We start from the raw sequence: 14561 nt of genomic DNA on the forward strand, positions 1-14561 counted from the left end.
AAGTTACGTATTTTTAGTATTGCCGTATTATTATATTGAATTCGGTATTTTTCAGTATATACCTATCTTTAATTGAGTTTGCCTTAATTTTTTTGAAAATACTAAACATTTTTTAATTGACAGCAATGCATATATACATATATTATTTAAACAATTCGCAGAGCGACAGGTAATTTTTTAACAATGGTCCAAATTAGAAGCATAAAATTTTTTTTTTTTGTAATTTTTAATGATATCTTTATACATTCCGATTGGCTTCAATCGCATTGAAAACATCTTGGATTGTTCCTTGGCTAACGCCGTACTCAGCAATATTGAGGCGCCGTTTATTTTTTTCCATAGAACCATACAAAAATGAATAACTTACAATAGGGACTGGCAAATAAAATTTGAAGCAATTATCGATGCGCACCCTAAAATACCAAAAATTACTTAAAAATCTTATAAAATAGTTTGTTACTCAACTGTAATTCAGAATCTTCATGCAAGAAGGTAACAAAACGCACTAAGTTCTCAGCGTCCTTATATAGACTACAAACAATAAAAAACAAATAGTATATTATTACGTTTGTAAATAATTTAAATAATCTTTTTTAGCAACTGACTTGTCTTTAGCTTCCTCAGAATTCGCACCATCAATCTTCAATTTTACATCTAAGTAAAACCCTTTCGTATATCTGTTACGTAGATATTGGGCATTACCAAATGCCCACATCTCGCCCTCATTGTAAATAAGCACACGATCGGCTAATGCCTCTAACTCGATTGCGTTTGATGTTGTGAAAATTAAAGTTTTGCCCAAAAAACGCTTATAACGCAAAACATTCCATATTTCTCGACTAGTGCGTGGTGCAAGTCCACGTGTCGGTTCATCCAATATTGTAACAGTCGGTTGAGCGATCAATGCCAGCGCTATGTTAACTTTGCGACGCCGATCAACGCTGATACCACGTATCGGTTTATCCATATAGGAACCCATAATAAAAGCACTTGAAAGATCTCGTAAAATTCCTTTAATATCATTTGGTACAACACCGCGCAACATGCAAAAGAAGCGTAAAATTTCTCGTGGCGTAAATGTTTCCCAAAGCCCATGATCTTGCGGTACAAATGACATTTTTGCAAGTGCTTTCTTAGGATCATATTTCAGTTCGATGCCATCAACGAATATATCACCAAAAGCAAAATTGGTTTGGCCAATAAGTTGGCCAGCAACATGTGATTTTCCACTATGGTGTGAGCCGAATATTGCCAAGCATTGACCCCTACAATCATAAAAAAAGATTATTAAATGATATTATGAAAATAACTGAAAATTAAATTAATGTTACTTTAGTGGACGCAATATAAAATTATTTCTCTAAATTATTAAAAATAACATAACGTATTGCTTAAGATCGTATTCTACGCGGTTTGATTGGATATTGAATATGATGTTCAATATTAAAGGAATGTCTGCCATAAGTTTATACCCTGCACGGGGTATATTAAGTTTGCGACGAAGTTTGTAACCCCTAGAAGGAAACGTCGGAGAGCCTAGTATATATGTACCTCTATATCTATGTACATACAAAATGATCAGCGTGACGAGCTGCTCCCTCAATTTATGAGATATTGATCTGAAATTTTATACAACTTATCGTTTTCTTCTCAAGAAACTGCTCATTTCTCGAAACCGCCGATATTAGTCCACTATAGCATATATAGTGAAACTGCCGTATAAACTGAACAAACAAAATTAAGTTCAACTGAACGCTCAAAGCTCTTGCACGTCATCTTTGTTTTTGTGGGGGGTGCAACCGAAGTGAACTTTTTATTTGTTATTTTTTAAATTATCATGGAGTCGTTATAAAAATTACCATTAGTTAAGTTTTCACAAAGATGTAAGTGGAAAAATAATGTTACTCACTCGTTTACTATAAATGAAATTGTATCCAGAGAATTTACTTTTTTAAGTATTTTGTATTCAAGCTGATCCACCATAAAACGTTTTTTCAGACTGCTTTGTAAATCCTGTTCGGCTACATATTGCTTTAACTCCACCACATCACGATCGTCGTAAGGATGTGTTGCGGAATGAAGAGTTTTTATGCTACAAACGTAAATTTTATGAATGCAAGTACAATTACTTATACATTATATAAAGAAACATACTCTCTCTTCGACGAAAACATCTTACGAGTTTTCCTAGATTCTACAACACATATGGCAATAAATAGAAACACAGCTGATATTAGCATGTAGCAAATTACAACTAGAATTCCGGGATCCTCAAACTTGAAAATAGTTGACACTGTTAAAATATGAAAATATAAAAGCATGCATCTAACTGGACAAATACAATTAATAAGGTAATTAAAAACATATACATATGTAGATATCTGCATTAAATATTATTATCTCATCTACTAAGTGTATGGAATGTAAATATTGCTGGTTATTGGAAAAGAAAACGAAAATTGAAAACTGAGTGACTATCTGTCTGCCCGTATGTGCGGGCGATAACCCCACCCTTTCCGCATATAACGGTTCTGTTAAAAACTACTAAAAGCGCGATAAATCAATAAATAAATTCTACAGATAAATTAAATTTTACACTTGAGATAAAACAAGATGACTTTATAAGAGCCGCAGTCAAAAATGGATGATAAGCGTGGTAGCGCCTACGTTTAGATGGAAAGCCTACTCGACCCATATAGACCAAATTTGATATTTAATGTTACCTCGACATTCCTATATTACAGTGCGAAAACAAACGGAATCGGACTACAACCACGCCTACTTCCCATATAACCCAACACGAAAATATCGGTCAATCTCTGAGATACATATGTACATATAGTATATTATAGAAATTCGAAGAGTACCCTTTCTTAATATGTCTGTAGGTCAAAAATGGGTATAATCGGATCAATAACTTCCTTAGATACATACATATATCTAATAGAAAGATTTTCGAACTTCCAATAGACTTTAAACCGCATATATCGGCAAATGTGTGAGTTTTTTTTTTTTTTAATAAAATTGTGCGAGTGTGTCTTTAAGACTAAAATGAGGTGAAAATTTGCCTTAGACCCCATATAACTTACTAACTTTATGCACTTAAAGATATTTCCCTGGCTTTGATCCTGACAAGTTGCAAGAGTATGAAATATTCGATTACAACCGAACTTGGCCCTTCCTTACTTGTTTAAATTATTACTTACCACAGCATTGTGGTATAGTAGCACATATATTCTTCTTGTCACAATCTTCATCATCCTCGCATGCTTGTTCACAATATTCTTCTTCCTTAGTTTCTGTATATACATTACTTATGCCATCCATAAGGGAAAATGTAGGAAATATTGCCCAAATATAAAATATTATATCATTGTCCAAGAAAATATTCCAATACACAATATACGAAAATATTCCTTTGAAAACAAACAATATTTGAAGAGTTAGATTGAGATTCCAAAATAATTTTTGAACTTTCTAATTTTACCTGTTCCAACCTGTATTAAAACTGCTATAAGAAATGCTGACCACATCGTACAATAGAAGTATATAGAGAGTAAATATATCAAGGCTAAGCCAGGTACTCCATAGACATTCATTAATAACATTGCATCTAAAAATATAATAATCAGCAATCATTTAAATTTGAAATGTTTAATATAATTCGATAACTTACACATCTTGTGCGAAAACGAATAACCTTCGATGGGTGATAAAGCCAGTATAATTGTATAGACAATGGAATATGAGAAGAACGTTATATAATCCCATAGAAAATTCACACACCAATACCGTGCCATACTAACACCGGCTATTTTCTGTAGTGTTAACAAATGATATTTACGCTCCTCCACAAGAGGCACAATAAAGCAAGCAATCGATATTGGTATGGCAATTCCCAAGACCATTGGTAATAGTAAATGGGTCTTCTCTTGATCAAGCACGTGAATTTTGGCACGTAATGGCGTGGGTTCTGGATGATTAGCGACTGTAGTTATTGCTTTAATATCTTTATTTCTAAATAAATAAAAATTATAAATGTTTTATATTAATTATATCCTTTATACGTACACATTACATTGCATAAACAAATCTATATATTATGTTATAAGGCCGAATATCTTATTTATTATACGAGATATTCATTTTAAAGGAAACTAAACAGACTGTTTCTTAAGTAAAATTGGATATGGATAATGAGGATACTAAATCGCGGTATTTTTATTGCATCTCGAAACTTCCTCAACCACCAGCAAAATCTCCTATTGCGCTGATAACTACACGGTTAAGTCATCGGGCACTTCACGCTTCTTTAATACAAAGGGTTTCACACCCTTCGTTATTAAATATACGGCGTATTTTTGAGGGGCTTGCAGAAGAAAGTCATAGGACTTGCGGAACAAATTACAGACATGTCAGAATTCCTCACTACCTCGTATGATTCTAACCACATCATGACTTGACCCCTTAAACGCATAAATTTAACACCCCTTCTCCGTTGTTCCTTTACTGGACCTCCCCTTTTTGTTGTTACTGTTGTTGTAGCGGTTAACTAATCTCGGCATGGGTGGTAAGGTTCCTGCTGGTTATCATCGAAGTCATCTAACGAGAGGAAACGTCATGTTTCGATTAGGCCGGGCATCAGGGAGAGGTGTATTAGATGAGTGTGCATTTGACATGCAAAGAGAAGATTGGGGTCAAGTGCGGGCTTGCTTGAATAATATTTGGTATGTCGGAGTGATATGTAGGAGTTTAAACTCGGAAGGCAACTCGGCCTCTCGTCTGCAATGGGTTGCTTAGCTTTTTCTACGAAAATATCTCGGCAGAAACTGCTTGGAGAGGAGTACATTGTGTTCTATAACCGGATATTAGGAGGCATATTTTTACTGTATGGAGTGATGTGTTCTGACAGGTCTGAGCTTGTTCGTCTGCGTTTCAGGCCATCCAGGCGACCATATCGGTGCTACATAGCTTATGACCGACTGGGCAATTGTCTTGTATGTTGCCGAGAGCGTTTTTTTTTGTCTTTTCCTCGGGTGCTGCCGGTTAGCGACTTGAAGATTTAGTTGCGGTTCTGCACTTTGACAATAATCGCGGTCGTATGCAGAGCTTCTGCTTCGGCTATCAAGTGCAACGCCAAAATTTTAGAGTTTTATTTCATCGACTGTGGATATTAAGATCTAGTCTGAACTCCTTCGTCTAGTTCGTGAAAATTTTGTTTGTGGATTGAAGTGTTAGGCCCTTTGCAGAGCAGAATAGTGAAAGATCGGTGAAATAACTGTTTACTGAACTTCCCTTTAGTTGAAAGCGATGAAAATATTTAAAATCTTACCGGTAACTAACCGCGACAACAACAAAAAATAAACATAACATTTGACTTACGAAAGATACAAATTATGCATTAAATTCAACACAAGTGGAGCGGAATGGAAGATGCGTTGATTAAACCAGCCGGTGTATATTTCGCCATTAACTTCTACTGCGCCAAATTTGTCCATCACCGTTTCTGATTTCTTTAAAAAACTCTCAAAATTAACATGAAGGCAACGAAGCGAGTTTTGGTCAAATCTTAACGAACTTTCGCCAACACGCTTTTTTCTTATAGGGTTATAGACCTGAATGGTTTTACAGTCTTTGAATGCTGTTAAATCGATGTTTTTTGTAGCACCCAACTCTATGGGATTGTAGCGCGTTGGTGGTACATTCATGCTATTCTTTGCCATTATGGCTATCAAAAGTATAAAAATGAATGAAACGGCCATTGTTATGAGAGGCACAAAGTTTGGCGCTTGATGTATGAGCTTCTTATTTAGTAATGCGTAAGTTTGTTGCCTTCCAAGCTTTTTTGAAGAGATATATTCGCATGTAGGTTTTTCTATAATTATGCGAAAAGAAATAAAAATTAAAATCCCTTTTAATGAAATCTGGTTCAAATTTAAAATGTTTTTATACATACTATCGCTAATTATGACTTGTTTCGTTTTACGTGTACCCATTGTCATGTAAATTTCAGTAAGCTCGCTACTCAGTGCTCGCATATCTATGATGCCAAGATTTTTTTGCTCCTTCTCCAAATGTATCAACATATTTTGAAATTTCGGTCTCATATCAAGTGGCAGTTTGTAGTAGAGTAGCTCTCCAATTTCATTTTCCGGTATAACTCCAGGTATAAATCGTCCTATTAACTCAGTTATAGCTTCGGTTGATGCTGTGGCGGATTTGACTATTATCTAAGGAACAAAGACATAAACAAATAGAAGCTTTATGAGTAAGATGTTTAAATAAACAAGCAGGAGTATGTACTAAGCAACAGAATTTGATATTTATATTTCAAAGCGATGGTTAGAACCGAGTAAGAACCGTGACAAGAAATTATACGGTTGCTTTATCAATGCTAGATTTTACGATCGAACCCTTCTTCTTCTGTATAACTTCTACAATTGCCTTTAATTTGATCGATCTAACCATATAATAATGGCATGAATATAACTCCTGTCATTCTGGAATCTATTTTTGATGGTGGAACAGTCTCTCCATGTGACGGATCTCACATCTGGCTCCGGATTTATATACAATTAAGGAACGCTACCTCAACACCATTACGCAAAACTATTGGGGAATGGCAAATAACACTTAAAGCAAAAAAAGGTTAACTTCAGTTAACTCGAAGCTATAATACTCTTCACAGTTTTCATACAAGAACTTGATTTTTATGGGTCAGTTTTTATGGCAGCTATATGAAGATTGAGAAGTTGTCTTTAAAAATAATTCACGCCAATTTTGTGAAAATATTTTCTGAGATAAAAAAAGTTTTCCATACAAGAAGTTAATGCTGTAGTTCAGTTTGTATGACAGCTACTTATATGTTATAGAGGTCCCATATCAGCCATTCCTACAAGTAAGCAGATACGTGTTCAAACTTTCATGTGCATATTTTTGAAAGTTCCCCCCCGTTTTCTCCTGGGCTTTATAAACTTCATGATAAAGGTAATATATCCTGTCAGGGTATAAAAATTGTTTCATTTGCATACTGATTCTATGACGTTTCGCATACATGTATAAATTTTGTGGTTTACCCCACGTTTATATGTATATATCCACATAATGCAAATATGTATAAATTATTACCAAATCACAGCCGACACCAAATTTATTCCTAAGGAAAAATGGTGTGCCATAAGTTAAGAGCGCGCCTTCACCGAACATCGCAATACGATCTCCAACAGCTTCGGCTTCAGTTATGTCGAATGTGGTCATCACAATAGCGCGACCATATTTTTCTTTATGTAATATGCTCCAAAATAAACGTTGCTCTTTTCCTTTCATATGAAGTGTAGGTTCGTCAAGTAAAACGATTTTTGTACCACCAGCAATAGCGCAACCCAAACTTACAAAACGTTTTTGACTATAGGTTAATGATTTCACCAACGTTTTACGTTGTATTCGTGTTGCTCTCACAGATTCGAAAAACTTATCTAATTCCATATTGATTTTTTGATTATCTCTTGCTGGTAATTTAATTAGCATATAATATTTTAATGTTTCTTCAACAGTCAGTAAATCAAATAAAGCGTTATTTGGCATGCATACATCTATGCTACCACGATATTTATTCCAATGTTCATACAAATCATTATGTTCAATTTGTACTTGTCCCAGCAGTGGTCGCCTCCAACCAGCCATTATTTGAATTATTGTCGTTTTGCCGGAGCAATGTGGTCCAAATATGACAGTAATCTCATTGGCATAGATACGCATTGTTATATTTTTAAGTTGTATTCTGCCGGAATTGTGTTTGGTGTGCACATTTTTTAAACGTATCAATTCAACACTGCTGATGGTGCCGAATTCAAAATTTTCCCAAATTATAGGTTTTTCAAGTATTAAAATATTGTGTTTTTTCGAATTTGGAGCTTTGGCGGGCTTATTCATTGTGGTAAGACAGTGTCCACTACAGCATAAGCTGAATGGCAACGTTTTAATGTAAGGCCCTGGACTAAAATACTCCGCTATGGAAATCAATATCCAATAAAATGCGCAGTTTGCCAACATCGTTATGACTGGATTTAAAAAATCATCGCCCTCTTGAAACTCACGCATTCCGTATGCAAATCCATTGTTGGCAAAGCCAATAAAGCAAATGAACAAAATTGTGGTCATTTCCAAATAATGCTCCACCAAAATTGAGAATAATGAATACATGGTAAGCCATATCAGAGCTCCGAACAATACAGCGTGCAGTGCTTTAGTCGAAATTGAGACTATAAACACGGCGGTAATCAGGAGTGCAATATTGTATGAAATTAGATAAAGGACCAACCAAATAATGTTACTAGCGAATTTTCCCTCAAGTGGCAGCTATAAATAGAGAGAGCAATATGATTGTTATGTTATTTGAGATATTAACATTTTGGTAATTGAAGTTTAATATAACTCAGGCATATCGAGACTATTGCCTTATCAAGTATTGAAACCGCGATAACGATTTTCAATAACAATCAAAGCTTTATACATGATAAAATAGGGAATAGAAAGTTGAAAATCTAATTTTGATTGATTTTATAGTAATATACATATGTATATGATATATGTGATTATCTTACCAAAACCACAATTGCAATGAATATATCCAAAACTAATAAATGCAAAAAAGAAAGAATGCAGTTGCCAGTCCAGTACTTGGCATACTCAAATCCATATCTCCAATGATGAGCTAAAATATTCTCTTCTCGTTCACGCCCATATCGCTTGAAATGTTTAATAAAAATCAATATATACTCGTATATATATATATATATACTCATGTCATATATCTAAGAATAATTCGTTAAAACGCTCTATTACCCATAGAATATTTAGAAATGGTAAAAAGAATGAAAAACTGAAGCAAAACATCGATATACTGGACTTGTTGTGGGCAGAACACATTCTCGCATTGGTATGTTGTCGAAATGATCGCACTGTAAAATTTATGCTACTTATATCTTGATCCTGTGTCTTGAGTAACCATTTAGCAAATATTTGATGTTGCAACTGCAAGAAACCCTCTCGTAAATATAAATCATCTTGCACGTTTTTTTCGCCAGCATCCTGAGCAAGTATACCGCTACAGCGTGTTGCCCAAAGTTCTGTACCCATATGATTTAAGTCCTTTGTTCGAAACTCACTTGGAAAACGTATTTCATTTTCTAGATTAGTCTTTGTCGTCGATATGAATTTAACAGCTGCTAGTGTTGTATTTCTGTCGAATCTGTTCATCATTGATTTTTCTGTTTTATATGACTTTGCTTCGGTTAATTGTAGACTTTTTGCAACTTCATCCATTATACCGGTAGCCGTCTCATCGTCTGGAGTATATGTAAGATTTGTTGGCATTGTTTTTTCAGAGACGCTTAATAAGTATCTAATGAATAAAAATAATATTAATGAAATGTGATTCAAATATTTTCCATACATAATGGAAAAAAAGTAATAATTTTTTTCCAAACTTACTTTAGAATGTCTAAATTATCGAGATTTTGTTCGTCATATATCACAATCTTTTTAAGGTCTTCATCAGTCAGTTCATTATTGATCGAAGGGGTTGTGGGGAACAGAACAGCGAGTAAATAACATATAATTATTATAGCTATTTCTGAGATGGTTTTTTTAACTGAACGAATTTCAAATTTAAAATTTTTACTAACGGCAGTTTTAACCGAGGCAGGCATTTCAGTTGATTTATTTAGAGCTACAATAAAATATAAAAATGCATATTACATAAGGTTTTATTCCGAAAGCAATAATACAAATTTGTTTTTGTAAATTTGCAACAATAAATGTATGTTTTATACATTTATAAATATACATTTGCATGTATGTATATTAACGTATCCGTTATTTCTCCAAGTTGATTTTTTTCTGCCAACGTCCTTTATAGTTTCAGTATTTGCTCTAAAAATAATAATCCAAAGTCCTTTATTTTCAGTTTAAACTGCGCTTTAATCATATTTCTTTTCCCATATATGTACATACATATAATAATATAAGTTTTTATGCCATATTTTGCATTAAACAAGTAAATATATAACTTTGAAAAAGTGATATTCTACTACAAAATATTCTGCTCTACAAGAAAGGTCATAAAGAATTTTTCATAAAAATATTCATTTAAAGGTATAAGCTGTTAAAGTTTTAAATCAAATGGTACAAATGATTCAAATGCACTTTCTGGTTGCTCATACGACATGGTGTACTATATAAATACCATACAGTACATTTGCTGCATAACTTTAACTGCTTATAACTTTTAAATTAATATTTTTAATTAAAAAATCGTTTTTTATAGAGCGAAAAATATCTTTCATTCGAACCTGAAGATTTATTTGTTTTAAGATAAAAAAATTATTGCAAAAGATCAAAAAATCCCATTTATAGTAAAATATATTGGAAAAATAATAAAATCAAATAAAAAATTTTTGAAATTACAACGTGACTTCAGAAGAAGCAGGCTGCCAGCTGGCTCTATAAAAGAAAAGCAGCCACCGTGAATGGCCAGTAGTGCTCACGTGACTTTCGCGCAACGATGTAATTCGATTTGGTACTCACAACATGACTTCAGTTGAAGCTAGCTTCCAGCTTGCTCTATATAACTAAAGTAGGCAGCGCGCCTGGCCAGTGCTTAGGTGCCTCTGGTGCGGCGATGTAATGTGAGCCAGTCCTTACGTGACTCTCGCGCCGTGATGTTATGTGATTTGAAGTCCGCGAGGTAAATTCACAAGAAGCTAGCTGCCAGTTGGCTATATACGTAAAGCAGGCACCGTGCCTGGCCAGTCCTTAGGTGACTCTCGCGCCGTGATGTTATGTGATTTCAAGTCCGCGAGGTAAATTCACAGGAAGCTAGCTACCAGTTGGCTATATAAGTAAAGCAGGCAGCGCGTCTGGTCAGTGCTTAGGTGACTCTCGCGCCGTGATGTTATGTGATTTGAAGTCCACGCGGTAAATTCACAGGAAGCTAGCTGCCAGTTGGCTATATAAGTAAAGCAGGCTGCACGCCTGGCCAGTGCTTAGGTGAAGTCCACGCGGTAAATTCGCAGGAAGCTAGCTGCCAGTTGGCTATATACGTAAAACAGGCAGCACGCCTGTCCAGTGCTTAGGTGACCCTGGTGCGGCGATGTTATGTGATTTGAAGACCACGCGGTAAATTCGCGGGAAGCTAGCTGCCAGTTGGCTATATAAGTAAAGCAGGCAGCGCGCCTGGCCAGTGCTTAGGTGACTCTCGCGCCGTGATGTTATGTGATTTGAAGGTCACGCGGTAAATTCACAGGAAGCTAGCTGCCAGTTGGCTATATAAGTAAAGCAGGCAACGCGCCTGGCCAGTGCTTAGATGACTCTCGCGCCGTGATGTTATGTGATTTGAAGTCCACGCGGTAAATTCACAGGAAGCTAGCTGCCAGTTGGCTATATAAGTAAAGCAGGCTGCACGCCTGGCCAGTGCTTAGGTGAAGTCCACGCCGTAAATTCGCAGGAAGCTAGCTGCCAGTTGGCTATATACGTAAAACAGGCAGCACGCCTGTCCAGTGCTTAGGTGACCCTGGTGCGGCGATGTTATGTGATTTGAAGACCACGCGGTAAATTCGCGGGAAGCTAGCTGCCAGTTGGCTATATAAGTAAAGCAGGCAGCGCGTCTGGTCAGTGCTTAGGTGACTCTCGCGCCGTGATGTTATGTGATTTGAAGTCCACGCGGTAAATTCACAGAAAGCTAGCTGCCAGTTGGCTATATAAGTAAAGCAGGCTGCACGCCTGGCCAGTGCTTAGGTGAAGTCCACGCGGTAAATTCGCAGGAAGCTAGCTGCCAGTTGGCTATATACGTAAAGCAGGCAGCACACCTGTCCAGTGCTTAGGTGACCCTGGTGCGGCGATGTTATGTGATTTGAAGACCACGCGGTAAATTCGCGGGAAGCTAGCTGCCAGTTGGCTATATAAGTAAAGCAGGCAACGCGCCTGGCCAGTGCTTAGGTGACTCTCGCGCCGTGATGTTATGTGATTTGAAGGTCACGCGGTAAATTCACAGGAAGCTAGCTGCCAGTTGGCTATATAAGTAAAGCAGGCAGCGCGCCTGGCCAGTGCTTAGGTGACTCTCGCGCCGTGATGTTATGTGATTTGAAGTCCACGCGGTAAATTCACAGGAAGCTAGCTGCCAGTTGGCTATATAAGTAAAGCAGGCTGCACGCCTGGCCAGTGCTTAGGTGAAGTCCACGCGGTAAATTCGCAGGAAGCTAGCTGCCAGTTGGCTATATACGTAAAGCAGGCAACGCGCCTGGCCAGTGCTTAGATGACTCTCGCGCCGTGATGTTATGTGATTTGAAGTCCACGCGGTAAATTCACAGGAAGCTAGCTGCCAGTTGGCTATATAAGTAAAGCAGGCAACGCGCCTGGCCAGTGCTTAGGTGACTCTCGCGCCGTGATGTTATGTGATTTGAAGTCCACGCGGTAAATTCACAGGAAGCTAGCTGCCAGTTGGCTATATAAGTAAAGCAGGCAACGCGCCTGGCCAGTGCTTAGGTGACTCTCGCGCCGTGATGTTATGTGATTTGAAGTCCACGCGGTAAATTCACAGGAAGCTAGCTGCCAGTTGGCTATATAAGTAAAGCAGGCAGCGCGCCTGGCCAGTGCTTAGGTGACTCTCGCGCCGTGATGTTATGTGATTTGAAGTCCACGCGGTAAATTCACAGGAAGCTAGCTGCCAGTTGGCTATATAAGTAAAGCAGGCAGCGCGCCTGGCCAGTGCTTAGGTGACTCTCGCGCCGTGATGTTATGTGATTTGAAGTCCACGCGGTAAATTCACAGGAAGCTAGCTGCCAGTTGGCTATATAAGTAAAGCAGGCAGCGCGCCTGGCCAGTACTTAGGTGACTCTCGCGCCGTGATGTTATGTGATTTGAAGTCCACGCGGTAAATTCACAGGAAGCTAGCTGCCAGTTGGCTATATAAGTAAAGCAGGCAGCGCGCCTGGCCAGTGCTTAGGTGACTCTCGCGCCGTGATGTTATGTGATTTGAAGGTCACGCGGTAAATTCACAGGAAGCTAGCTGCCAGTGGGCTATATAAGTAAAGCAGGCAACGCGCCTGGCCAGTGCTTAGGTGACTCTCGCGCCGTGATGTTATGTGATTTGAAGTCCAGGCGGTAAATTCACAGGAATCTAGCTGCCAGTGGGCTATATAAGTAAAGCAGGCAGCGCGCCTGGCCAGTGCTTAGGTGACTCTCGCGCCGTGATGTTATGTGATTTGAAGTCCACGCGGTAAATTCACAGGAAGCTAGCTGCCAGTTGGCTATATAAGTAAAGCAGGCAGCGCGCCTGGCCAGTACTTAGGTGACTCTCGCACCGTGATGTTATGCGATTTGAAGGTCACGCGGTAAATTCACAGGAAGCTAGCTGCCAGTTGGCTATATAAGTAAAGCAGGCAAGGCGCCTGGCCAGTGCTTAGGTGACTCTCGCGCCGTGATGTTATGTGATTTGAAGTCCACGCGGTAAATTCACAGGAAGCTAGCTGCCAGTTGGCTATATAAGTAAAGCAGGTAGCGCGCCTGGCCAGTGCTTAGGTGACTCTCGCGCCGTGAAGTTATGTGATTTGAAGTCCACGTGGTAAATTCACAGGAAGCTAGCTGCCAGTTGGCTATATAAGTAAAGCAGGCACCGTGCCTGGCCAGTCCTTAGGTGACTCTCGCGCCGTGATGGTATGTGATTTGAAGTCCACGTGGTAAATTCACAGGAAGCTAGTTGCCAGTTGGCTATATAAGTAAAGCAGGCAACGTGCCTGGCCAGTCCTTAGCTGACTCTCGCGCCGAGATGTTATGTGATTTGAAGTTCACGAGGTAAATTCACAGGAAGCTAGCTTCCAGTTGGCTATATAAGTAAAGCAGGCAACGCGCCTGGCCAGTGCTTAGGGGACTCTCGCGCCGTGATGTTATGTGATTTGAAGTCCAGGCGGTAAATTCACAGGAATCTAGCTGCCAGTTGGCTATATAAGTAAAGCAGGCAGGGCGCCTGGCCACTGCTTGGGTGAAGTCCACGCGGTAAAGTCGCAGGAATCTAGCTGACAGTTGGCTATATAAGTAAAACAGGCACAGTGCCTGGCCAGTGCTTAGGTGACACTCGCGCCGTGATGTTATGTAATTTGAAGTCCACGTGGTAAATTCACAGGAAGCTAGCTGCCAGTTGGATTTTGTTAAAAAGCAATCAACTTAGGGAAATAACGGTGTGTTATACAAACTGTCAAAGTGAAACAATTTAACAAACAAACAAAAAGTGAAAAACTTAAAAAAATATCAAGTTAATATGTGAAAATGGCAGAAAGTAGTATTAGGAGATTAATGTGGAGTGAAGCTGCCGAAGCCGATCTAATGATATCAATAAAAATGACACATCTTCCATTTGGAACAGCTGTTTTATAAATGTGTGTGAGAATAGTCTAGATTACTGAATAGATTAAATGTTAGCAATCCAAATCGTTGGCAGGAACATGATATAACTTATCAGCCAAAGCAAATGTTTGTAAAGTGAACCAAAAGTTGTAAGTGAATCA

At 38.1% G+C, this 14561-nt stretch overlaps 1 protein-coding gene across 1 annotated transcript; it reads right to left on the reverse strand.

Moving 5' to 3' along the window:
- Positions 1 to 177: 177 nt before the first annotated feature.
- On the reverse strand, positions 178 to 9725 carry LOC120775712 (ATP-binding cassette sub-family A member 3). The gene is made up of 14 exons (XM_040106024.1): positions 9493 to 9725; positions 8845 to 9403; positions 8604 to 8747; positions 7129 to 8358; positions 5957 to 6230; positions 5383 to 5875; positions 3677 to 4017; positions 3488 to 3613; positions 3207 to 3416; positions 2155 to 2293; positions 1910 to 2092; positions 606 to 1265; positions 466 to 531; positions 178 to 413 (listed from the first exon to the last, which is right to left on the reverse strand). Exons 1-14 carry the CDS (start codon positions 9708 to 9710, stop codon positions 239 to 241), a joined length of 4818 nt encoding a protein of 1605 aa, XP_039961958.1. The 5' UTR covers positions 9711 to 9725; the 3' UTR covers positions 178 to 238.
- Between the last annotated feature and the right edge of the window lie 4836 nt (positions 9726 to 14561).

Source organism: Bactrocera tryoni, chromosome 4, assembly GCF_016617805.1.
Source record: "Bactrocera tryoni isolate S06 chromosome 4, CSIRO_BtryS06_freeze2, whole genome shotgun sequence".
Taxonomy (NCBI): domain Eukaryota; kingdom Metazoa; phylum Arthropoda; class Insecta; order Diptera; family Tephritidae; genus Bactrocera; species Bactrocera tryoni.